We start from the raw sequence: 26,893 nt of genomic DNA, 5'->3' as shown, positions 1-26,893 counted from the left end.
GTCCACACATTCTGAAGACCGAAATGGGATATGGCACTGTTTAAAATCTTTAGCCGTTCGTGTGTCAGATCTTCCCTTATTGTAAGCCCTGTCCTTGCTAACTTCTTCTTCTGGGTAAAGATCTCTGCCCTTTTTCGGTACGAGATAAATTTAATTATTATTGGACGAGGTTTGGTGGCACCTGGTAGTTTTCGTCCCACCCGATGGCTCCTGTCAATGTCTGCCTTGGTCACTTCTACGCCTAATTTTTCACGCGCAACCTGTATAAGCAGGTTGTCCGTGTCTTCTTCTTTATTTTCTACAACTCCAAACAGTCGTAGACTATTTCGCCTTTGGTACTGTTCTAGTTCGTCAGTTGCGGCAGATAGTTTCACTTCCAACTCTCGTGCCTTTTTCTCGTATTCAGACACAGACTTCTTTAGTGCTGTAATTTCGGCAGTATTGGCCTCAACAGTTTCACGCATTTTGGCCAATACTGCTGCCGTTACAGTATCTGATATAGTGCCTGCTATAAGATCGAGATTGTTTTCATCGCGAAGCGCAGCGTTTACCTCAGAGCGGACCAGCTCCGCTATGCCGGGAGCCGCGGCCGCACCTTCCGCCAAGAGCGGGCCCGCCGCACCTGCTGCTTCCCCGCTGCTGGACGCGCTGCTATTGGCTCTTCTGTTTACCATTTTCTCGAAGATATTGGCGGAGCACAGAAAAAAAAATAGCACTACTGCACAGAACACTGTTGTTTACACGATTTCCACTTGTACTAGATAACACCACCTGCGAGAACACCTTCGAATTCGACTAAATTTCGCGAGCCGAACTTAACACGTGTTACACTGCAGCCGCCATAACCTGCACATAACTGTCGTGCTGTTTCTTCTTCAAGACAATTCTCAGCCGCATTCGGCAGGGGCAATGAAGATGCTCCTGCATCGTTTTCAAATGGAAATGTGAGATTACCCACAATACAGTCCGCAATTGTCTCCCCCTGAGTTTCATCTCTGGTCACATGAACCGCTGTCTTTGAAGACAACATTTTGACACAGACAACGAGGTGTAGGCCAGCGTGGAGAATTGGCGGAAAGCACTGGCGGCTGCCTTCTATGATGAGGCTATTGAAAAGTTGGTACAACGCTATGACAAAAGTCTAAGTCAGAACGGCGACTACGTAGAGAAGTAGCTGAAAGGTGTAGCTAATTGTTACAAGTAAAACATTTCTGATGTTCACTGTGGTTTCAATTTGGCAATCAATCGGAGCTTACTTTCTGAACAGGCCTCGTAGTTTATGCTGTTTAGACATATTATTTATAATATTTATGTTGTCGGAAGTATGACGAACGTTTTATCTGAGCTAACCAAAACAGTGAGCAATGGGCTAGCCACAGTGGATACACTGGTTCCCGTCAGAATACCGAGGTTAAGCGCTGTCTGGCGTGGCTGGTAGTTGGATGGGTGACCACCCGGGCCGCCAACCGCTGTTGCTGTTTTTCTTGGTGCACTCAGCATCGTGATGCGAACTGAGGAGCTACTTGACCGAACAGAAACGGCTCCGGTCACAGAAAACCATCATAACGACCGGGAGAGCGGTATGCTAACCATACGCCCCTACTATACGCATCGTCATCTGAGGATGACACGGCGGTCGGATGGTCCACATAGGGGACTTGCGGCCTGAAGACGGATTGCGTAACAAAAGAGTATAATATTATTGCCTATATTTTCTTCAATTTTGAGGAACTTCCATTTTGAGAAATACTCCTCATTCTTCGCCTGACTTTCTAAGTCAAGCCTGTGGAAAATATAAGGGCAACAACCTTGTTTTGCCGTTTCTATCCCATTTTTTAACTTACAACATAGCTTTGAACATAATACGCTATTCGAAGATGGAATTGCCTGTTCACTTAAATGTAAAGTAAAGAGCGCAAGTTAAAACATTATTTCAAAATGACATACAAGTATAACACAACTGTGGCATTGTATGACTCAGCTTTCAGTCGGCGATGCTTTGAGAGGTAATGTACTTTAAGAACAAAAATTTTCCCACTAATAATATGTACGGAATTTTTATAAAGCACTCACACTAAACCAAGCACTCATGATACAGCACTCACGCTAAACAAGCTTTCTTCACAAGCGAGGTATTGCAAATGAGACATTCAGGTCGGTATGTAAATTTTGCACTCATACATATTCAAAAAGTGTTGAAGACCATCGCAGACTATAGTTTGTTAAGGGAGGTACTACATATATCTCCGCAAATGTTGGTTCTCCACGAAGAGTTGTGGAGAGATGGAAGCTAGTACGGAAGCCTCGATGGATAGTATTAATCAGGATTAATCATTTTAGGGAATGCCGTAGAGGCGTGATCGCAGTGTACCTAGATATGTTGGTAACGCATTCGTATGGTGAAACTTATGGCAGTATTTGCATAAATACGTGACAGTGCACATAAATAAGCGGAAATTTCCTCTAGGTTTTCTTACATGTGATAACATCTTATTGATGGGTAAGCGTAACGTTGTGAGACGACATAAAATGTCAGCGACCACATGATACCTGTTGTAAAATGGGCACGCGAAGTTGTCGGTACGCTGGGAGAGCTTTGGGAATATCTACACTCCTGGAAATTGAAATAAGAACACCGTGAATTCATTGTCCCAGGAAGGGGAAACTTTATTGACACATTCCTGGGGTCAGATACATCACATGATCACACTGACAGAACCACAGGCACATAGACACAGGCAACAGAGCATGCACAATGTCGGCACTAGTACAGTGTATATCCACCTTTCGCAGCAATGCAGGCTGCTATTCTCCCATGGAGACGATCGTAGAGATGCTGGATGTAGTCCTGTGGAACGGCTTGCCATGCCATTTCCACCTGGCGCCTCAGTTGGACCAGCGTTCGTGCTGGACGTGCAGACCGCGTGAGACGACGCTTCATCCAGTCCCAAACATGCTCAATGGGGGACAGATCCGGAGATCTTGCTGGCCAGGGTAGTTGACTTACACCTTCTAGAGCACGTTGGGTGGCACGGGATACATGCGGACGTGCATTGTCCTGTTGGAACAGCAAGTTCCCTTGCCGGTCTAGGAATGGTAGAACGATGGGTTCGATGACGGTTTGGATGTACCGTGCACTATTCAGTGTCCCCTCGACGATCACCAGTGGTGTACGGCCAGTGTAGGAGATCGCTCCCCACACCATGATGCCGGGTGTTGGCCCTGTGTGCCTCGGTCGTATGCAGTCCTGATTGTGGCGCTCACCTGCACGGCGCCAAACACGCATACGACCATCATTGGCACCAAGGCAGAAGCGACTCTCATCGCTGAAGACGACACGTCTCCATTCGTCCCTCCATTCACGCCTGTCGCGACACCACTGGAGGCGGGCTGCACGATGTTGGGGCGTGAGCGGAAGACGGCCTAACGGTGTGCGGGACCGTAGCCCAGCTTCATGGAGACGGTTGCGAATGGTCCTCGCCGATACCCCAGGAGCAACAGTGTCCCTAATTTGCTGGGAAGTGGCGGTGCGGTCCCCTACGGCACTGCGTAGGATCCTACGGTCTTGGCGTGCATCCGTGCGTCGCTGCGGTCCGGTCCCAGGTCGACGGGCACGTGCACCTTCCGCCGACCACTGGCGACAACATCGATGTACTGTGGAGACCTCACGCCCCACATGTTGAGCAATTCGGCGGTACGTCCACCCGGCCTCCCGCATGCCCACTATACGCCCTCGCTCAAAGTCCGTCAACTGCACATACGGTTCACGTCCACGCTGTCGCGGCATGCTACCAGTGTTAAAGGCTGCGATGGAGCTCCGTATGCCACGGCAAACTGGCTGACACTGACGGCGGCGGTGCACAAATGCTGCGCAGCTAGCGCCATTCGACGGCCAACACCGCGGTTCCTGGTGTGTCCGCTGTGCCGTGCGTGTGATCATTGCTTGTACAGCCCTCTCGCAGTGTCCGGAGCAAGTATGGTGGGTCTGACACACCGGTGTCAATGTGTTCTTTTTTCCATTTCCAGGAGTGTATTATGGAAGAAACTGAAACTACTTACAAAAACCTATGCAGCGCACTCATGAGAATTCGATTTAAAGGATCCACAGTGCGGTCAGATTGAGGGAGAAGATTGAAGGAATTCAAGTGTACACTGCTAGACAGGAGTGAAAAATATATGGAATTACGGCGCAGGAACACGTCGACATTCAAAACCGCTTCAAGCCGTATGGGAATGGATAAATTCACGTCCTGCACGGTTTTCAAGGGAATCGTATACCATTCTTCCTGCATAATAGTGTCAAGTTCATAAAACGACGACTGAGCTGGATAGCGATCATGCACCGTTCTCTCTAGATCGCAAAGGCTCAATGATATTGAAATCTGGTCGCTGTGGTGGCCGAGGAGATGTGACAATTCATCCTACTGCTCATAACATCAGTGCGGGACAATGCGAGCTATGTGAACAGGGGCCCTAATGTCTGCGAACACTGTATAATCATCATCATGGGACAGACACTGTACTACCGGAGGGACCTGATCAGCCAAAATGGTGACATCATCTCTGGCAGTTACGTGATATTGCAGAGTAACCAGGACTTCCATCACCGAATCCCCGCCTTACATCGCTTTTGAACATTAATTCGGCCTGAATTTGGGAACATTGTGAAACAAGACTAATCCGATCAAATTACTACCTTCCGTTGATCCATAGTTCAGGTTTTATTGCTTCGACACCATGTTTTCCTTATATGAGTATTGCGATACTGTCGAGTGATTTAGGAATTAGAGCTTGCCCTGCAGTTCCCTGCTTATGGACCTACTTTCGTATTGTTTTCTTGCTAACAGCGTCCGCGATTACGACATTCACTTCTGCAGTGTCTTAAGCAGTTTTCATCCTCTTGTTTCGTCAGAATCCTCTTCAGTGACCGCCTCTCACGTTAACTAAACACATACTTCGACCACGTTGTGGCCCAGCGGTTGATGTTTCACCGGTTTCCCTGTATGCGTTATAAATGACAGATACGGTGCCGCTTGAAACACCAAATACTTGGGCTATCTTGTTTATGGCGACACGCACCATCGAGTACCAATAATTATCCATTTGATTTCACTTAGCTTCAACTTCGTGCACTCGTAACTGCAATGAACACTGTTGTGACAACGACTGACACTTGATGCGTTTTCAGGATATTTCACAGGTACCGCTGATGGTCAAATACAACAGCGCAATCTGCAGGCGTGGCTAGTGTCTGAATCTACGTTCAAGCACATATTTCTCTCGGTGTTTCCATATTTATCCCCAACCACAGTATCTGTCAGTACTAAAGGTATGGCCGGCCGGTGTGGCCGTGCGGTTAAAGGCGCTTCAGTCTGGAACCGCGTGACCGCTACGGTCGCAGGTTCAAATCCTGCCTCGGGCATGGATGTGTGTGATGTCCTTAGGTTAGTTAGGTTTAATTAGTTCTAAGTTCTAGGCGACTGATGACCTCAGAAGTTAAGTCGCATAGTGCTCAGAGCCATTTGAACCATTTTTGCTAAAGGTATACAACGATTCTGAGCAGTCCTTCACAGGAGCTACTGGAAGAAAGTCTACTGATATAGCTCCCATCATGCGCTATTGTTCGAGTATAGGGAATCAATATTTGAGACAGAGCCGTGTCTGAATTTATTGGTTTCCCTCAAATATCTTCTGAGTTGTGAGTACAGCAACAACTTATGTTTTACTAGGTAACTGGTTAGTTTCTGGACACATAACATCATAAGTACCTTTTAACGTGATGAGAATTATATCCAGGGACTTTCACCTGAGTATGAATTCGTAAACGTGTCTGTATTACTTCATTTCAACACTGAAAAATACGTAAATGAAACAAGTAACCAGAGAGATCATTTAATGTAAGAAGTTAAACTTCGACAAAAATATTCGTCATGTTTTCCATTTTATAGCTTTCACTTTTCTCATCAACCTTGCTCTTGTTCTTCAGTATCCAAGATTCTTGATCACTAACTTCGATGGCTGCATTTAAAAGGTCTTCGTGATCTTCCTGATTTCTGTCTGTAGTTCCAGCGAATCTTCTCTTAGTTCTAAACGAAATTAATAGTGCCGAGTTTCTATCAAATTCTAGATCTTGACGTCGTATAATATTTCATTTTCATAGTACTGGCTTCACATAACATTTCATTTTCATAGTTTTCCTAAACGTGCTTCCCTGCGAACTAAATGCTCACGCCCTGTGTTCATGTTTGGATTTCTTTCGCACCAGTAGTATCGATTTCCTTACTTATGTCCTTAGCATACCGAGCGACAGGGAAGTAACTTATTTATATACCTCCGTACTCGCCCTGTTCCCTCTTATTTTATTCTCATAGTCTTTGAATGATTTTTGTTTTAATTAACCAATATATTTTGACAATAACTATATCGCCTTCACTCCAAAGATTCCCATTTACATTTCCTGAACGTATCTGTTACATTTACGTATCGACTAAACCGACTACTTAACGAACCTAGCAGTGCATCTCCGAATGCCGTCTTTGTAAGGAATCTAAATACAGTAAGAGAAGTCTAGAATTAGTCATACTTGCATCTCGTATGCGAATTCGTTTACAAAAGCATTACCATTTCTAAAATATGTTTTTCCTTCTCTAATACTGATCTTATGTGACCGTCCCATTCGATGACGCTTCTTAGTGTTACACCTAATACTTATACGACATGGCGTGCTCAAGATTTACACCAGTAGTCTTGTGATCTGTACCGTTGTTCCTTTTTTCCTTTCTTACAGGTACTATGTTAGATTTACCTACATTTAAGGAGAGTTGCCGTTCATTACATCAAGGGGAAATTTTGATCAGTTTCTCTATTAGCTCTAACTTGGTGTTACACAGTGTCAGTATCTGTCGAGATATGAACAATATTTGGTAACTAAACTGCTGAAGTGGAGTCATGCACGAATTATGGCTTCATTGAGTAGGAGAAACCAGTAAATAAGCCAGATAATGTTTTCCTCTTCATCGTTTTACATGTAGCCTCCCACAAGTTTCATCAAATTTTAATTGACGTTGCTGTTTCGCGTTACAGTGCCAACATTTGTGTACTACGTTCTTCGTTATAAAGGAAGTCAAAGTAACATGTTCCTCTACATTTTGAAGCGCAAAGTAAAAGAATCTCATTGGCTCAGAGATAAAATGATTTATTTAACAAAGACCGAAGGTTTTTATTTTTCTCGCTGGCCAGTATTTAAATAATTCTGTACTAGATCATCAAGAGTGGTGTTTCACTAGAATGGTTGTTCTGCTTCAGGAATCCGAACGAACCGCAGGAGCCGGACCTGGTGCATGGCGCCCGCCAGGAGAGGAACCGCTTCAAGAACATCGAGTGGACGGCGTACGAGGCAGTCCACAAGAAGTACCTCAACCTCGGTACTTGTCCATTCCTACATTACAGCACTCACAAAATAATAAGCCGCTACTGGCATTGTCGGTTACTGTCGTGCCACAAGCGCACTAACGGGTACCTTACTTCAACTGGTACTTCTAATTTCAGATACGATAACCCATTCGTCACTTCTCTCTACTTACTTTTTCATCAACGAGAAGACTAAACATTTTAATCGTTGCAGTTCATTTTATGAAGTTAACGAAGGCAATGCAGTTCCTGGTTATTCACTATAAGCGATAAGCAAGAACCTGCCCAAGTACTAAACTTGTGAGGAAATATTCTCCTGAAGAAACATGAATGAATTCACTTTTAGATTACTGTGCAAGTTAAACAGTGTGATATACTAATGTCTCTATCATCTCAGAATGCAATTCGTCTGCTTGGTTATTACTGAAAACAAGATATGTTGCGGATTCTTTAGTATCTTTCTCAGGTACATATTCCTACCCCCGATCCACTATTTACATCTTAAGTATGGCAAAGTCAAGATTACGTAAATATATTTTACTACTCAACATTTTAGAATCGCATATTACGCAGTCGTCAGTCTTCTTCCCCTACTGTTCGCTCTGGTTCTATGGTCCCCTGATGTCAAATCAGATATGCTGTAATTCTGTCTCTCGGTCTTGTCAGTGTTTCCCACATGTTCCTCCCTTCGTCGATAACATGGAAAACCCCTTTACTCTATTCTACACTGACTCCAGGTATTCAGTCTCCTTCTGTAGCAGAACATCACTTACGCCTTGATTCTCCTACTTTCCAATTTCTCAGTCGTCAATGGTTCACTTCCACTCCATTCTATGCTCCTAAAGTATATACTCAAAAGTTTATTCCTGTCATGAAGACCGATATTTGATACTACTAGAAAATCTTTCGCCAGCAATATCCTCTTTACTTGTTCCCCCTGTTCCAGTCTCCATTTTATGTCGTTCAGACCTTGTTCCTCATGCACTATTTTGTTTCCAAGGTAGAACTATTCTATCATTTCGTTTTCTTTGTGGACCTCTATATTGATGTTAAGTTTATCGCTAATTTCACTTCCGTTAATGCTTGTTACTGGCCTTTCTTCAGTTTACTCTGCGTCCAAATTATGTGCCCATAAGACAGTCACTGCCATTCAACAGGTTCCGTATTTATTCATTACCTTCACAGAGAATAGAGTCATCATGAGTGAATATCATCAGTGGTATAAATTCACCCTAAATTTCAATCTCAGTGCCAAGCTATTTTTCTTCTTCGTCATTGCTTCTTCGATATACAGATTGAATAGTGGGAGTGAGACACTGCATGTGTGTTTAACAACCTTTTTAATATAAGTACTTATTTCTCGGTTTTCCATTTTTATTGCTCATTTTGGTTTTTGTACGTATTGTTTATCACTCTTATACCCACATTTCCGAGAATTTTTAACACCTTACACCATTTTACACTGTCAACACTGTTTCGAGCTTCCACACATTATTAAGTAATGTTAAAAATAAATTTGCCATTCGCAATCTATCGATCTAAATAACTTTTCTACAATAAGTTTTACATCGTTGTAAATGCCTAACTGTGAAAGAAACACAGTCGAACGGAAAACATAGGAAAACCACAGTAAGCGGTAACTAGGCATGTATAAAAATCAAGTCTGGTTTCAAATTTGTGAATACTTCTTTAGAAGCTCCAATTTTTGTATGTACATGTAGCAAAGGACTTTCCCTTCTATTTACTAGAAAGAAAATTTTTTAAAAAAAATAAAGAAGCACAGAAATGCTGTAATTTCACCGAAGCATGTCTGGGCAAAAGAAAAAAGAAAAGATTTTCGTTTGCTCAAGATGGATCCCAAACAAAAGCATATTTACAGTTGTTACTTCTGTTCAGCCTAATCGAGAGAAGTTCAATGTACCGACTTTATTCTAGCTGAGGTCCTGCAGCAGTGGAGACAATGGGTCCGTTTCTAGCAAGAGTGGATCTCAAATTCTAGCGTCGCGGTTTCCATTAATAGCTTCGCTGAATTGCATCATACAAGTGGATATATTGCTGCAGCATCAAGTTAATGACAGTTTTCTTTCTCCACCGTCAGTCGCCTGAGTTAATGTTATGCTAATGATACGTTTATCATCAGATCCTTAAGTCTCAAGACACTTAACATACGTGTAATACGTCAACCTCTTAACAAATGAAAGTTTCTACATGAGTCGAGGCATATTACACACATTAAAAAACGTTTTGCATCACCATGTTCCCAGAACTCCTGAAGATAGACGTTGACTGTGGATATTGTATCACAGACACAGTCCCTTTGACTGTTCAGAGATGTCACTAGACCCGCCTAAAGATGTAAACATGAGCAGCGCCTATTAGACAGCCGGCCGGTGTGGCCGTGCGTTCTAGGCGCTTCAGTCTGGAACCGCGTGACCGCTCCGGTCGCAGGTTCGAATCCTACCTCGGGCATGGGTGTGTGTGATGTCCTTCGGTTAGTTAGGTTTAAGTAGTTCTAAGTTCTAGGGGACTAATGATCACAGATGTTAAGTCCCATAGTGCTCAGAGCCATTTGAACCAAGCGTATTAGACGGAGGGGGTCCGACAGCCGATCAGTTCCAGTCAGTCCACGAGGAAGGAGCTATACGGCTCGTGTTGTCTGTAGTTCATCCATGCCTAGACGTTCAATACCGCGGTTCGATCGCCTCCGCATTGTTTCATTGTCTGGGACAAGCTTTCAACAATCGAGGTGTTCAGGCGTCTCTGAGTGAACCAAAGCGATGTTGCTCGGGCATGGAGGAGGTACAGAGAGATAGGAGCTGGCGATAACCCATGGTGATACTTAACGGATTATTGCTCGGAGGAACCCCAGACAGCAACACCACCATGTTGAATAATGCTTTTCGTGCAGCCACAGGACGTCGTGTTAAGACTCAAACTATGCGCAATAGGCCACATGATGCACAACTTCACTCGCGACGTCCATGGCGAGGTCCATCTTTCCAACCACAATACCGTGAAGCGCAGAACATATGGGCCCAACAATATGCCGAATGGACCGCTCAGGAGTGGCATCACGTTATCTTCACCGAAACATCGGAGACGTGTTTGGAGGCAACCTGGTCAGCTTGAGCGCCTTAGACACGCTGTACAGTGAGTGCAGCAAGGTGGAGGATCCCTACTATTTTGGGGTGGCATTATATGGGGCCGACGTACACCGATGGTGGTCATGGGAGGCGCCGTAACGGCTGTACGATATGTGAATGTCATCCTCCGACCGATAGTGCAACCATATCGGCAGCATATTGGCGAGGCATTCGTCTTCATGGACGACAATTGGCGACCCCGTCGTGCACATCTTGTGAATGAACTCCTTCAGGATAACGAAATCGCTCGACTAGAGTGGCCAGCATTTTCTCTAGACGAGAACCCTGTCGCACTTGCGTGGGATAGATTTAAACGGCTGTTCATGGAAGACGTGAGCCACCAACGACTCTGAGTGATCTACGCCGAATCGCAGTTGAGGAAGGGAACAGTCTGGGCCGACGGTGTCTTGATGAACTTGTGGATAGTATGGCACGACGAATACAGGCATGCATCAATGCGAGAGGACGTGCTACTGGGTTGGTTCAAATGGCTCTGAGCACTATGCGACTTAACTTCTGTGGTCATCAGTCGACTAGGACTTAGAACTAATTAAACCTAACTAACCTAAGGACATCACACACACCCATGCCCGAGGCAGGATTCGAACCTGCGACCGTAGCGGTCGCTCGGCTCCAGACTGTAGCGCCTAGAACCGCACGGTCACTCCGGCCGGCGATGCTACTGGGCATTAGAGGTACCGGTGTGTAAAGAAATCTGGACCACCACTTCTGAAGGTCTCGCTGTATGGTGGTGCAATATGCATGTGTGGTTTTCATAATCAATAAAAAGGGCGGAAATTATGTTTATGTTGATCTCTATTCCAATTTTCTGTACATGTTCCGAAACTCTCGGAACTGAGGCGGTGCAAAGGGAAGCGAAGTAAAATTAGAATTTAACTCCCAGTCAACGACAAAACCACTGGAGAAAAGAATTATTTCACTTTCTTTTTCAAACTAAAGTCAAATTATCAGGTTTGTTGTATCACATCTCCAATTTCTCTCCTGTGGCGACATCTTCATCTCAGAGTAGCACATGCACCATATGTCCTGAATTATTCCATGTTTTTCACACATTTCCTATCATCTTGTCCCTAATTCCTGTTATTTTTAGACATATGTTCGTCTTTTCGCTGGTTCCTCGGAGGACCTCCTTCGTGCCTTATCTGAGAAGCCCATCTGTTTTTCAATATCCTTGTATAGCACTATACCTTAAACGCTATTATTTTATTTTCCGGTTTTATCAAAGTCCGTCATTTGATTCCATACCATGCTGTGTCCCAACGTCCATTCTCGGAAATATCTTGATCGAAATACGGCTTACGCTTGACACTACATGACTTGTATTTGGGTGGAATATCCCAGTTTGCTTTTGATGGTCTGATTCTTATATCCTCATTGCTTCGTCCACCGGGAGCAGTTTAGCTTCCAAGGTACCAGAATTCCCTCGTCTAGTTTGTGTTCTTTAGTTCTGATATTAAGTTTATCGCTAAACAGATTTCTCCTACTCCTCATTACCTTCGTCTTTATTCAGCTTCCTCTCAGTCCACATTCTGTTGTATTCATTATGCTGTTCATTGCATTCAGCAGGTTACATAATTCTTCACATTCTCTAAGGACAGAAATGTCATCATCACGTAATAGCATTGATATTCTTTCACCCTGAATTTTAATCCGGATCATTAATCTGTCTTTTATTACAAATTGTTGATGGTGTACTGCACTAACCAGCTGCAGTTCGTTTTTAGTTAATGTATCGAAAAATATTTTGAAACCCGTTACCGATTTCATAATACTCAGCACCAGACGCCTTTCTGTGTTTCCACAGAATACATGATACGTTCGTTTGCAGGTGTTTCGCCCTAGGATAAACAACAATTCACAATTACGAAAGCGTAATAATGATGGCTAAACTGCAGACTTGTTTTACAGTTCACGTACCAAGTGTCCGCTTGAAACTTCTCTGTTTATCATTTTTCTCCAGCGCCTCATATTAATATTATTCGTATTTTTACTCCTCCGTACTTAACAAATAATACTTAACGTAAAATGCGTTTTCAGTTCAATGACACCCTATACCGAAATGCCGCATTTTTGTAAAGAATCAGTCTGATACAACATCGTTGACGCTCATGTACTATGTAACCAAACTGTATTCGTTATGATGTGTTTCAAGTGTATCATAATATGTGACGCTTATTAGTAAATAGTTTTGTGGCCCAACGAATGTGTATAAAATTTGTGTGTAAAAATGCGGACAACATGACACGAATCGTTGAGGGAAAAAAAAAAAGAAATTAAAAATAAACTACACCGTCGGAAACATCACGAAAATTTTATTCTATGTCTTTAGCGCAACCCATCATTATTACACCTTTGTAACTGCGAACCATAGGTTATCCTGCGGCAAGTCACCTGTAATCCAACGTAACATGAATTTCGGCGGAAACGTGAAAGCTGCCTGATGATGAGTATTATCAGTTCGAAACAGATAACGGTACTTCTTCAAAACAGTGTCCATAAACCGATATGTGGCTAGTTACTGCTGTACACCAGCACCAATTTGTATTAAATTACAGCCAGGGTCTGCAATCGTTTGTTGCACGTGTCTTTTATTTCCTTCATCGTTTTTTCGACGAGAATTTCGATCTTGTCCCAACCTACATCATCGAAACATTTTCTATGCCGACAAAACCTATTAACCTGTCTTCATTTTCCTTAAGTCTTGATTCTGTTATGCTACAGAAAAAAATGCCTGCTATACCGTTGCTTGCAAATATGTCGGTGACCAGTTATTCTTCATTTACTGAACGTCCCCCTTTGCTATGTAATCGTTACGTGTTTGAATGTCAGTGCCATTCGTTATCTGTAGAATTTTAGATCTGCTGTAGCGTTGCTTGGAAATATGTCGGTGACCTCTTATTCGGTGACCTCTTATCTATGAAGATAATACAACCAATGAGGCTACACCAAGTGCCTTACTTTCCCTTATCAAAACCAGAGTGTATTTAAACGTAATATCAAATTAAGTGTCACATTTATGTCAACATTTACAAATACGTGCATTTCAGATTTTTACGATTCAAATGAATGCTGAAGTACGAATGTGTGCACTTTGTCCATGTGTCATTAAAAATCAGTTGGTTCGTAGCGTACATCCAGGTTTTTCAGGTTAGTCGGAGACCTTCTTTTCTTGATTCGTTTACATGTTGTTCTTGCAGACACGAAGCCGAAGGTGAAGACGCACTACCGCGCGCACCGGCTCTCCTTCTGGCTGAACCTGGTGCCCGACCTGCACCGTCCCGGCGGCGACGACGTGCCCGCCTCCCACCACCGGCTGCCCGACGACGACGGCGCACCGCCCCCGCTGCCACCACTCGTCACGAGCCGCCCCCTCGCACCTGCCGCCCCCGACTCCGCCGTCGGTGGAGGCGCAGCCGCGACGCCCACGCCGCCCGCGACGTCCGGCGGCGATAACGCGACGGCGCCGAGCCAGCCTCCAGCCGCCGCCAACGAAGACTCCGCGTCCGCCATTTCAGCCTCCGCCGCCGCGCCGCCACAGCAGCCGGAGGACGGCTTCGCGGCCTACTCCACGGCACTCAGCGTCACCATCGCCATCGGCTGCTCGCTGCTCATCCTCAACGTGCTCATCTTCGCGGGCGTCTACTACCAGCGCGACAAGACGCGGCTGCAGGGCGGCAGCGGCGGAGGAGGCCCCGGAGGCGGCGGGGGTGGTGTCGGAGGCGGGGCGGCGGCCGTCGTCGGTAAGAAGCGGTCCGAAAACGGCCAGATGCCCAACAGCATCTGCGGCGACCTGCTGGTGGCGGACAGCGGCAAAGGGGACCCCCACGGGCCGCACCACCACCACGCACACCACCACCAGATGCCTCCTCCCGAGTTCGCCGACTTGCCGTCCGCTACGGGCAACGGCGGGAGCGGCGGGGGCGGTGTACCAGGGAGCGGAGGTGGCGGAACACCTGGAGGAGTCTCAGTGCCGAGGCCTCCGCCCCCACCGAAGACGCCGAAGCCGGCGACGATCCCCGCTCTGTCCGCGACGGCGCAGCCGGAGTCCCAACCCCTGCTGCCGCCGCACGCTATCCCACTGCTAGCCGGGGGCGGTTCCGGGACGCTCACCAAGAAGAAGGGGGCTGCTGCCACCGCCGCGGGGGCGGCAGCGGCGGCGGCAGCCGCGAGTGCCGCCAACAAAATGGAGGAGCTGCGTGTGTGACAGCAGGACTACATGACGACGGATGTGTGAACCAGCCTATACGCTGCAGGGTGGCCACACCAGGCACTGCTCCGCGAAATATTAACGGGGACAGTGGGCAATACGGTTAAACCCTTTTAGGCTGGGTCGTGGTGGACTGAAGCCATCGTAAAGGCACTTGAGCTACGTCGTCCGTCGCATAATCCTCCACACAGGGACACTCCTTAACTCTGCAGTAATATTTACGAATTCCTTTCATTAACGTCTGCAGCACGAAGAGGGTACACGTGTAATATGATCGGATATTTCTCCCCTCTTTATAGTCACAATGAGCTGCAAATGCGTGACAGAAATATTCACTATTTATCGAAACCTATATTGGTTTCTGCCAAAGTCTATTTACCAGAAGTCCCTCAAAATCCAAAGTACCTTATGTCCTTTGGTTATGTCTGTCCATTCTCGTAAAATAACGTCATACTATTGTTGATTAAAACATTGCGTGAAATAAACGTCACCAATCTATTAAGAAGTAAGTAACTCGCAAGAACAATACGAATATCTATGTCCCTTCTCAGTCACAATATATCTTTATGCAATTGTGCTTTCAGCCTTGTTTGCTAATCTGCAGACGTTAATCGATAACACATCGCTTTGCTCAGATCTCGAGAAGGAAACCAACATATACAATTCGGACTTACGCCTCTATAAAATCATTTCCCATAAGCTCCGTGCCATCTGTTATACTCACATGTGGTCTGCTCATGTGAGCATCACTTAACGTGACTCCAAATTATGTATCGTATTTATGAATATTTATGCTTATCACGATATCCATTGGTTACACTCTGTCTGCGTCTGAACCATCAGTTGCCACATCACAAGGTAATAAACAAGGACGACAGTCACTGGTGTAACATTTTATAATACATGTCAGGAAACGAACTTCATTTGAGTTTCATCTAACCACGGTTGCATTATCTGATGTTGCGTGTTCATGTCTGCGTGTTTCCTTACCAGATTTCAGTATCCGTACGGGTCTGCCATTTTTTAAGTTTGTGCTGGACTGATGGAAGACGGGAAAGGCCTTTCTAAAAAAACTTAATATGTGTGACGAAGTGATTGATGGAAACGTGTGTGTTCATACGTCTTGTTCATACGTCAGAATTCCGAATATATGGCTCAACGGCTCAATAAGTGTGCTACTGGCGTGTGCAGAAAGTTGTTAACATAAATATTTATGTACACATAGAACTTATAACTACGTGGAGAACGAAGTTATACACAGTACAGCTGAAACAATTGTCTAATTCAGTTGAATTGTAAGAAAAATATCTGAAACTTTGAGAACGTTAAAAATAAAGTATTTTTGAAAATATTAAGAATGATAAACATTACGAATGATAAAGTTTCTGTCTGTCCCTCTATCCTTCCCTGAATTTTCAGGTGAGAGCCTGCACAAGAAATCACGGTCACAGTTCCTCAACGTAAAATTTGCATTTTGTTACAAAAGAAAATAGCGTTGACAGGAGAGAATTTACATTGATTTAATATTATACAATTAACAAATAGTTATCGTTGTTCAAATGTTCATTGCAAAACTACTTTATAGTGTTTTCTTCATTCATAACGTTACGGTCAGAATCGTAGTAAGACAAAGAACCTATAGACAAATGCATTCTTATATAAAATTGCAAAAAGATAAATTCCTTTTCATCGCTATTTACTGCAAAGCTGATGACAAGCGGGTAACATATCACTTCGTAATAGCTTATGAATGTCATCTTTCGTAAGACGTAAAACTAAATCACTCCCGACTCTCACTAGTAGATTCTTGTAAATTTTGTAATCGACATGGCATACCAATAATCTATATATATCGTTTGACAGTTTCGCACAAGGCTAAAATATATACATCATGCAACTGTCTAAACAAGACATCATTAAATATTTATAAGGAATTTGTTTCACATATTAACATGCAATACAATCTCATAGTTACTGTTGCATTAGGCAAATCTATTATTAAGTGACTGTCATCAGACTAAATTCTCCAGTTACTGTACTTGTGTTTTAGTCCATTCCTTGGCTAGTGGCCCCCTAGAAAACTAGAAAATCTTATTTGTAAACATCGGAAGCATCGCTATGCTCACATTTATTTAATTACAGCTGCATAATTCTACAGATTTCACCTTCGAATATTTACTCACAAAATAAGATACATATCCCTGCCGCCATCGTTGCACCTAACTCGGCAGTTCCTCACTACGTACATTAAAAAAAAAAAAACATACGGATCATACGCATCCTCCTGAAGAGAGTTATTAACTTTCATTATTTCTCTTGCTTTAAAACTTGCAACTTTTTGGGAATTTTCTCTCCACTAATTCTGAATGCAGTACATTGAAGGGCATTTGTGCAAGTACCACCTTCTCAAAGCCTTCTTTTCACTACGTCGGTATCTCAAGATTCCTTAGAGATCTTTACTTTATAGTTCTGTGTATACTACAATAAGATAGCGATGGTGCTATGAGAGTAAGTGTGTCGTATGATCAACGGATAGTTTCTCCCATAGCCTCTTGTGACATACCCTTTTGCCATTGGTATCACTTATGCAGCCATGGCCTGCCATAAAATGTAAAAGTTAACGTACTTACGTTAGTGTAAATTGATGACACAAACAAATTCCACGGGATCAGTCACGTGTTGTTGACGTAAGTTTGACACATGAGATAAAGTATTATGACTTTGTATTTCGAAAAACATTATTTTGATAATCGGCACGTACTCTCTCATTCTCCACATCTATAACCATGAATGATTTTCTATCAAACAATATTAAATCTGTATAAATGATTACCAGGCCATGCACGCTGTAATAAGAACAAATGTAAGGAAAGAATTATGTAATGAGGAATACCTGTTCTTGTATATACAATTATATAAAATGTATTCAAATCCTGGTGCTATTAAATGTAAGAATAGTGTCACTTTAAATCTATTGTATATCTCTTTCAGTAAGACGTCGCTGTCTTTAGGTTTCCTTGTGCCAGTACTGCAACACTCCTCGAAATTAGAGTATTAGCTGTTGACGATATTGGCCACTAAATACCGATTGTATTACTGAACACTTGAAAAACTCGTATGGATGACGTTGAGTGTTATAATGTGTAATTTACACATACATCTAAATCTTTAAACCTTAGCTTTCTGGAGGAGGGTACTTTGTTTACCACCTATACTTTCCCGCCTTTCCCTTTCCTATCGCGAATGGTTTGCCGGAAGAACGGCTGATGGTAAGCCTCCATGTGGTCTGAAATCTCTCTTTTATCTCCAGGCTCTTTTCGCGGGGTATGCTTACAGGGAATCAATATATAGATTGTCGGTTGCAGGAACGGACACTCTCGGAATTTTAACAAGAGAAAAATTTAGAAATTTGATGTAAGGTCTTATGGGAGTAAACTGCTGAGGTCATCGGTCCATAGGCTTACAAACTACTTAATCTAACTTTAATTTACTCTAAGGGCAACCAACACACCCATGCCCGAGGGAGGACTTGAGCCTCCGACGGGGGAAACCGCGCGTACCGTGACAAGCAGCCAGAGACCGCGCGGCCTAAGAGCAGATCGCATGATGATGCAGAACGCCTTTCTTGCAGCGTGCAGGGTCTGCCACTGGAGCTGAGTATCCCCGTATCGCTTTTATGCTTACTAACTGAAAATGTAACGAAACGCGTTGCTCTTCTTTGGATTTTTTTCTATTTTCTCTGTCAGTCCTAAAATGGTACGGATCCCATACTAATGAGTAATATTCAAGTACTGGTCGAACGAATGTTTAGTTGGCCACTTCCTTTGTTGACGGACTACTTGGGGATCTTTTACGTCTGAAGACTTATCTTCGTTCAGGATAACAAGCTGTGTTCCGTTTGCTAGAAATCTTAGATCCAACCACACAGTTGATCTGATATTTCGTATTCTCGTATTTTGTTCCATGGCCTCATTACGAAACTGTAGCGAACGTCTACCGAATGTTAAAAGAACACAGTATCGGACCTCACGCCGGGATCTCCTGTTTTCTGCGTCTCGTGGACGAACAGAGCGAGCTACGCTTCACAGGATCGTTGTTTTCGGAACTAGAGAGGAGATTTTTGGTCACCAGAAATTTCATAATACGCTAGAACAATACATGTTCCCCAATTCTACAACAGACCGACGTCAGATGATGATGATGACGATGTTTGGTTTGTGGGGCGCTCAACTGCGCGGTCATCAGCGCCCGTACAATATCCCAAACTTTACACAATCCAATTTTAGCCACCTTCACCAATGATGATGATGAAATGATGGGGACAACACAAACAACCAGTGTCCGGGCAGAGAAAATCCCCAACCCGGCCGGGAATCGAACCCGAAACCCCGGGACCCAGAGGCAACCGACGACCAAGATATACGCATATAGTTCCGTGCGTGTGTTCGACGACTTTTACTGGCAATATCGTTGTGCTGAAAAGATTGTGATAAACGTTGCGATCCACATGTAGTCAATTGAAAGAAATTTTTTTTGGTCATCAGTCTACTGACTGGTTTGATGCGGCCCGCCACGAATTCCTTTCCTGTGCTAACCTCTTCATCTCAGAGTAGCACTTGCAACCTACGTCCTCAATTATTTGCTTGACGTATTCCAATCTCTGCCTTCCTCTACAGTTTTTGCCCTCTACAGCTCCCTCTAGTACCATGGAAGTCATTCCCTGAAGTCTTAACAGATGTCCTATCATCCTGTCCCTTCTCCTTATCAGTGTTTTCCACATATTCCTTTCCTGTCCGATTCTGCATAGAACCTCCTCATTCCTTACCTTATCAGTCCACCTAATTTTCGACATTCGTCTATAGGACCACATCTCAAATGTGAAGGCAATACCGTATGAAATCGTCACTGGCTTCAGAAACTTTACGTAAGTCCTCTTTCCCCGACTAACTGAACGATTCAAATTAAAGTGAAATGTTCGTTGGTCGTTATAAAATGACAGTAGTCTGTTGTCACACCCGTCATTTGCATGACGTTCCACACTTTGTCTCACTGACGATACATCCTTTTTGCTTCACGTTGTGTGCCACATGAGAGAAGCTGTAATTTATTCCAGTGTTTGGTTACGAACGATCCAAAGCTACTAGCGCAACTGTGTGGAACATCCAAAGATGACATGTTACCTCCACTGTCATACTACTCACGCTCTGGTGAATATCTCCGTGATCTCGTTTGGCTACCGCATCATTTCCTTACCGACGTAGCTCTGGAATAACCTCAGCTGATTTTTCTCAACATGTGAAACAGTGTTCACTTGCCTAAAGCCAGCTAATTAATGTATGAAACAAAACTGTTGTCACTAAGTGCACACACATCTCCAGTAATGAAAAAGAAACTGAACTTCGTAATGGTATTATAATATGGAGTTATGTCACAGAAACTAAAATGAAAGGTTAGATACACTGGTGTTAAAAAACGCTTTGCCCACAAACGATGACTTAAAATAGCATCTCATCTCATCCATCAACCACAAAGAAAAATTATCAGTTCAGGCGTACGTGACGTAGCATGAATTCATTTGAAAGAACTCTATACAGACGGAAAAAGATTGCAACGCAAAGTCCTGGAGGGGTAGTAAATGTGTATCGACAGCTATAAAAGGAAGAATTTAACAGTTGATGAAATGACAGAATTCTAGGCTACACGTATATTTACTGATACTGATTCAGTCTTGTTAAAGTACACCTGGATTTATGTTTTTATAATAACGCGACCGTACTGGAAGCTATGACAATTTACACTTTTTTCATATAAACTGCAACTACTTTATCACCATCCATGCGCCTGTCACCGAAGATGCTCCCATTGACTATGCCTAAGACGGTGAGACCGAATAGACATTTAGTGTGGTCCAACATTTTAGTATTAGAGTACTATAAATATTAGCGCATTGACTGGCGACTTGTCAGCAAATTACACAAGATCGTACAGACCAGCGGAATACAACCAACAGAGCTGACGGAAAACTGAAACTGTGAAATCGTCTATGTGTTCCAAGTATTTGCTTTTCTTTTAATTTCGCCTCGGTATTTGATGCACTTTGTTTATTGTCCATAAAACTTCCGTTAGCACGTAAGGATTGCCACACTCCTGACTACGAAAAGTGAACTACCATCAAGACCCCAAGAAACACATGTCAATTTGGCATTAACGGTGTAATGTGCTTGGATATACACTGCCAGTAATAAGCACTTCATCGAATCCACGCAAATTAGCTTGGAGTAGCGTCATCTACGTATAAGAAAAGGTTGTGTAGTGGATATGGCATTCGGAAACCGTATCGGAATATTGTTTAGTTGTGAGAAAGTGGTGTTATACCTCGTGTAAAATGCTGAAACATCTGCCAGCACGTGTAGGAATTCTATCACGGGAAGATCGTAGCCAAGTGAGACAGCAGTTTATCGTTTGGCGATATTGGTGCTCACGTTCGGCCAGATCCGACGACAGTCATGCAAACATAGAATCGATGGATCCTGGAATGTCATACACTACGCCATGCTGGATCTTGGCTGCTCCATGGACATGTACTCTGATATACAAATTATTGGTGCAGCCATGCAGATATGTAGGCTATCTGATCATAAGCACACGGACACTGCTACGTAACTCGTAAAAGACCACTAGGTGTGACGAAAGACGAAAAGGCCAATATAAAAGGAGGGGAGGAGTGGTGATGTGTTGTCGACGAGAATCAATAACAGCAGAATGGATGGGAGAGATCACTGACTTCGAACATGAACTAGTTATCGTATTTCACCCGTGTAATATGTCCATCAAGAACATTTCTAGCCTTTGAAAGCTGCCCATAACGATCGGTGATAGTAGTAAGACTGCGGGTATTCTGGGCCACTCTACATTGCTACTATATTTGTCTCCTTCGTCTGCTCCTGCCGCGCTCCCTATCTCATCGATGATGTTGTGCATTGTTGTCCCTCCTCCTTTCTGGTCCCTTATGTTTCCCAGCAGTCTTATGATGTCACTGTGATAGTAGTATCCTTGTCCAAGTGTAAGTTCTGGGGAAATTCAAACTGCCAAGACTTGCATTTGTCCCATTCAATGAAAATCCAAGATTTCAGACTCTGTGATATTGAGATAACCTGAATGGTGGTGCGTTTTTCCTTGCCCTATGATGTCAGAATTGAAGAGGTCGGACTCTGGGATACTAGGTGAGGCTGTAGGGTTATAAAATCACTTTTACTAAGCGCAGAACTCAATATCGTGGACTCTGGGATACTGAGTCAGCCTACATAGTTGTCAGATCACTTGCGATTGTAGTTCAAGATGCCAGACCCTGGTATACAGGACCAGCCTGCTTGTTTACAAGTCACTTGTGCTACATATGTGGTCCAAGATGGCTGAACAAGTAATACTGGTCCTGCCTGCATAGTTTTCAGATTTCTCCAGCCGTGTGAAATCAGAATCCATGCGGAGCTAGTGTACATCGTAGATTTTCCCCAGCCCTGTTACATCAGAATATTAGATAACAGGCAATGGGATACTGTGTCAGCCCAGATAGTTGCCAGGTCACTTTTGCTAACTACAGAACGCGTTACTAGGTTTAAAATGGTGGAAACTTAAAAAAATCGTCGATTTTCTCCTCTCCTATGACGTTACATTTCGCTTGCCTTAAGTTTAAAATGATTAGGCAATCACTTAGGCAAAGTTTAAAATGGCAAGAACCCAGAACCAGACAACCTGTCATCATTTTAAAACATGTATGAACATTAATCACTGTTTGTGTGGTAACGTAAGACTGGTAGAGTTATGCACGTGCAGTATTATTTACACAGTGTGTTGTAGCTCATTGGATGGTCATGGGTGTTGGCCTGCACTAAATCACTGTTGCCACCACCGTCAGAATCCATGGCCGTCATCCGGATGTCGACAAATCCTGGTGTCAAACGTTGCAGAATGCTTGATATCATACAGTGCATTGCACCAGGGAGAAGGCTTTTACCTACGCATTGCAGCTTGCAAGGTGTTTCTCTCACTATGCTACGTCATTAGTTTGGTATGTTAGCAGTTCTCCGTCCTCTATTGTTTGCTAAGGCAGTGCACCACTGTAATACACTCCTGGAAATGGAAAAAAGAACACATTGACACCGGTGTGTCAGACCCACCATACTTGCTCCGGACACTGCGAGAGGGCTGTACAAGCAATGATCACACGCACGGCACAGCGGACACACCAGGAAGCGCGGTGTTGGCCGTCGAATGGCGCTAGCTGCGCAGCATTTGTGCACCGCCGCCGTCAGTGTCAGCCAGTTTGCCGTGGCATACGGAGCTCCATCGCAGTCTTTAACACTGGTAGCATGCCGCGACAGCGTGGACGTGAACCGTATGTGCAGTTGACGGACTTTGAGCGAGGGCGTATAGTGGGCATGCGGGAGGCCGGGTGGACGTACCGCCGAATTGCTCAACACGTGGGGCGTGAGGTCTCCACAGTACATCGATGTTGTCGCCAGTGGTCGGCGGAAGGTGCACGTGCCCGTCGACCTGGGACCGGACCGCAGCGACGCACGGATGCACGCCAAGACCGTAGGATCCTACGCAGTGCCGTAGGGGACCGCACCGCCACTTCCCAGCAAATTAGGGACACTGTTGCTCCTGGGGTATCGGCGAGGACCATTCGCAACCGTCTCCATGAAGCTGGGCTACGGTCCCGCACACCGTTAGGCCGTCTTCCGCTCACGCCCCAACATCGTGCAGCCCGCCTCCAGTGGTGTCGCGACAGGCGTGAATGGAGGGACGAATGGAGACGTGTCGTCTTCAGCGATGAGAGTCGCTTCTGCCTTGGTGCCAATGATGGTCGTATGCGTGTTTGGCGCCGTGCAGGTGAGCGCCACAATCAGGACTGCATACGACCGAGGCACACAGGGCCAATATCCGGCATCATGGTGTGGGGAGCGATCTCCTACACTGGCCGTACACCACTGGTGATCGTCGAGGGGACACTGAATAGTGCACGGTACATCCAAACCGTCATCGAACCCATCGTTCTACCATTCCTAGACCGGCAAGGGAACGTGCTGTTCCAACAGGACAATGCATGTCCGCATGTATCCCGTGCCACCCAACGTGCTCTAGAAGGTGTAAGTCAACTACCCTGGCCAGCAAGATCTCCGGATCTGTCCCCCATTGAGCATGTTTGGGACTGGATGAAGCGTCGTCTCACGCGGTCTGCACGTCCAGCACGAACGCTGGTCCAACTGAGGCGCCAGGTGGAAATGGCATGGCAAGCCGTTCCACAGGACTACATCCAGCATCTCTACGATCGTCTCCATGGGAGAATAGCAGCCTGCATTGCTGCGAAAGGTGGATATACACTGTACTAGTGCCGACATTGTGCATGCTCTGTTGCCTGTGTCTATGTGCCTGTGGTTCTGTCAGTGTGATCATGTGATGTATCTGACCCCAGGAATGTGTCAATAAAGTTTCCCTTCCTGGGACAATGAATTCACGGTGTTCTCATTTCAATTTCCAGAAGTGTAGATGATGAGATTAGATCCAAGCCACACGTCTTAGACACATTCCTAAGACTACGCAACTCTACACTCACAGTTTAATTTCATTACTGGAGGTCTTATGGCATCTTAGTCATCTTGAATACTTCCAGCAACGAAATGTTATTAAAATGCCTGAGTCCTAAAATACTTCCTCTACAAAAGCAAACTTCAAGAGGATGAAACTCATGTACAGTAACTGCATACCGTTTGCAATAATCACACACGTTTTTATTATACACGTCAGTATTATTTTGTAACTAACGTTGATTTTTCTGTCGTCACTTAGCCTTTGGGGTGAACGAAATTTTAGCAGTAGCTTTAACTTGAGAGAGTTGGAGAGTATGGACTAAGCAAGTGAACATATGCACAGAATACGGTGATCAATTTGTATGGCACAAACCCCTTTGTTGGTTTCCGGAGATATGTTGACTCAAATGTTTACGAAATTCAAAACGGTGTCCAACAGTGTAAGAGATGTGATCTGAGCAGATGAAATTAATGGATAAGAAGTAGGCATGCCATTTGAAAAATTTTTTGGCACCATCCAGCTACCCAGTTTCAAGATTACCATCTCAAGACATGTGTAGATTATCGTAAGTACGATACTTATAATATTTAAACAGTTACTACTGTGCGTCTGTTGTAAGACAGGAATGCTGTGCTGAATAAGAAGATTGCTTCACCACAAAGTCACGCCTCACATTTGAAGCTGTTTTGTGACTTTGTGGTAGGATAGGTGAGTTTTTATTTATTCATACAACTGTAGGAAGTTCCGGGGGAGCTAAGGCAAAATGGCTGCATGGAAAATGTGAAGAATAAATGACTGTCAGAAGGACGGACACGCCACATAGAAAAGTCGAAATAACATTTAATGAAATTAAAAAGTACTTGCGTTACATTAAGAGTGTTATGGGAATTCCACTGTTAAAAGCAGAGGAGAGAGCTGGTAGATGGAAGGAGCACATTGAAGGGGGGGAACGACTTGTCCGGTGACGTGACAGAAGAAACGGCAGTAGACAGGGAAGGAATAGGGGATAGAGTATTAGAATTGGGATTTAAAAGAGCTTTGGACGATTTAAGATAAAGTAAGGCAGGAGGGATAGATAACATTCCATAAGAGCTTCTAAAGTTGCAGAAAGTGGCAGCAAAACGACAATTGACATTGGTGGTGAGAATGTCTGAGACTGGCGTCATACCATCATACCTTCGGTAAAACGGCATCCACACAATTCTCAAGACTATAAGAGACGACAAGTGCGAGAATTCTCGCATTATCAGCTCAACAGCTAATGCATCTTTTAATAAACTCTCGTCGCCAGTTTTGAAATGGCCTCGTCTCTACTGCTATATAAGACGAGTTGCCCTTGTTGTTACGGTATGCAGAGCTCGTGAGTTCTTGAAACGGGTTTTGGTGCAGTACACCGCCAAGACAATCCTGCCACCATTACGCAGCTATGCCCCAGGGGCAGGTAACAGGATAGGTTCTACAACACTCCAACAAATATTGAAAAAAGTCACACAAATAAGTTAAAAAGGTTTACTTCTCTTTGTGACTTGTCTGCAACACTGTTTGTAATATAATACAAAAAGTCCCTCAATGGCTAAGTGCAAATAGTCGTAGGTAAACATCATAGTACGTAGCAAATGCAAAAAAATGGTTCTGAGCACTATGGGACTCAACTGCTGAGGTCATTAGTCCCCTAGAACTTAGAACTAGTTAAACCTAACTAACCTAAGAACATCACAAACATCCATGCCCGAGGCAGGATTCGAACCTGCGACCGTAGCGGTCTTGCGGTTCCAGGCAGCAAATGCAAATTACAAAAAAAATTGTCTATTCGCTTCGAAGAGCTCACTATACGACGTTCCCTGTCTAAGTCAGCCCTGGACGAGGATCTATAACCAAGTAGGCGAGTGTTGCTCTTCTAACTTTCGAGTAGGCTTCTGTCCGTTGTCATCCGACCATTGGCGGATTGTACTCGTCCGGCAGTTGGCAGATGCGAAGTCGATATCTTCATCCTCACCGCCTCCCGGATTTCTAGTGGAACTCGCGCAAGTGGTGAGTCTCTATGGCACTGCCACCAGCTCGCATCTTTGCGCCTGTGGTGCTTTTGCTCTGGCTGTGTCTTGTTCAGACGACACAGCAGCATCCAAGTTACTGGTGAGAATAACAGACAGATGAATGGAAAACGAAATTGAGGGCCCGTTAGATAACAAGCAGTTTGACTTTTGTAAAGCTAAAGGCAGAAGACGTTGCAGTTGATAATGAAAGCATAACTGAAGAAGAATCAAGACACTTTCGTAGGACTCGTCGACTAGGGAAAAGCGTTTGATAATGTAAACCGGTGCTAGATGTTCGAAATTCTGAGAAAAATAGGGATAAGCTATAGGGAAAGACACATAATATACAATGAGACAGAAGGAGAGGGAAAAACAAGACTGAAAACCGAGAACAAAGTACTCGGATTGAAAAGGGAGTAAGGTCCCCTACTGTTCAATCTATACGCCGAAGAAGCAATGAGTGAAATAAAACAAAAGTTCAAGAGCGC

At 44.2% G+C, this 26,893-nt stretch overlaps 1 protein-coding gene across 1 annotated transcript in view; it reads left to right on the top strand.

Moving 5' to 3' along the window:
• The window catches only part of LOC126234896 (neuroligin-2-like), a 162,977-nt gene extending 146,877 nt beyond the window's left edge, over positions 1–16,100 (top strand). Inside the window, exons 6-7 of the mRNA XM_049943636.1 lie at positions 7,306–7,424; positions 13,772–16,100. Coding sequence (XP_049799593.1) covers positions 7,306–7,424; positions 13,772–14,778 — 1,126 coding nt within the window. The 3' untranslated portion in view covers positions 14,779–16,100. The remainder of the gene's footprint in view (positions 1–7,305; positions 7,425–13,771) is intronic.
• The last annotated feature ends 10,793 nt before the right edge of the window (positions 16,101–26,893 follow it).

The sequence above is a fragment of the Schistocerca nitens genome, chromosome 2 (assembly GCF_023898315.1).
Source record: "Schistocerca nitens isolate TAMUIC-IGC-003100 chromosome 2, iqSchNite1.1, whole genome shotgun sequence".
NCBI lineage: Eukaryota > Metazoa > Arthropoda > Insecta > Orthoptera > Acrididae > Schistocerca > Schistocerca nitens.
Note: the sequence above shows the minus strand (reverse complement) of the source record. Positions and strands in the feature narration are given on the sequence as shown.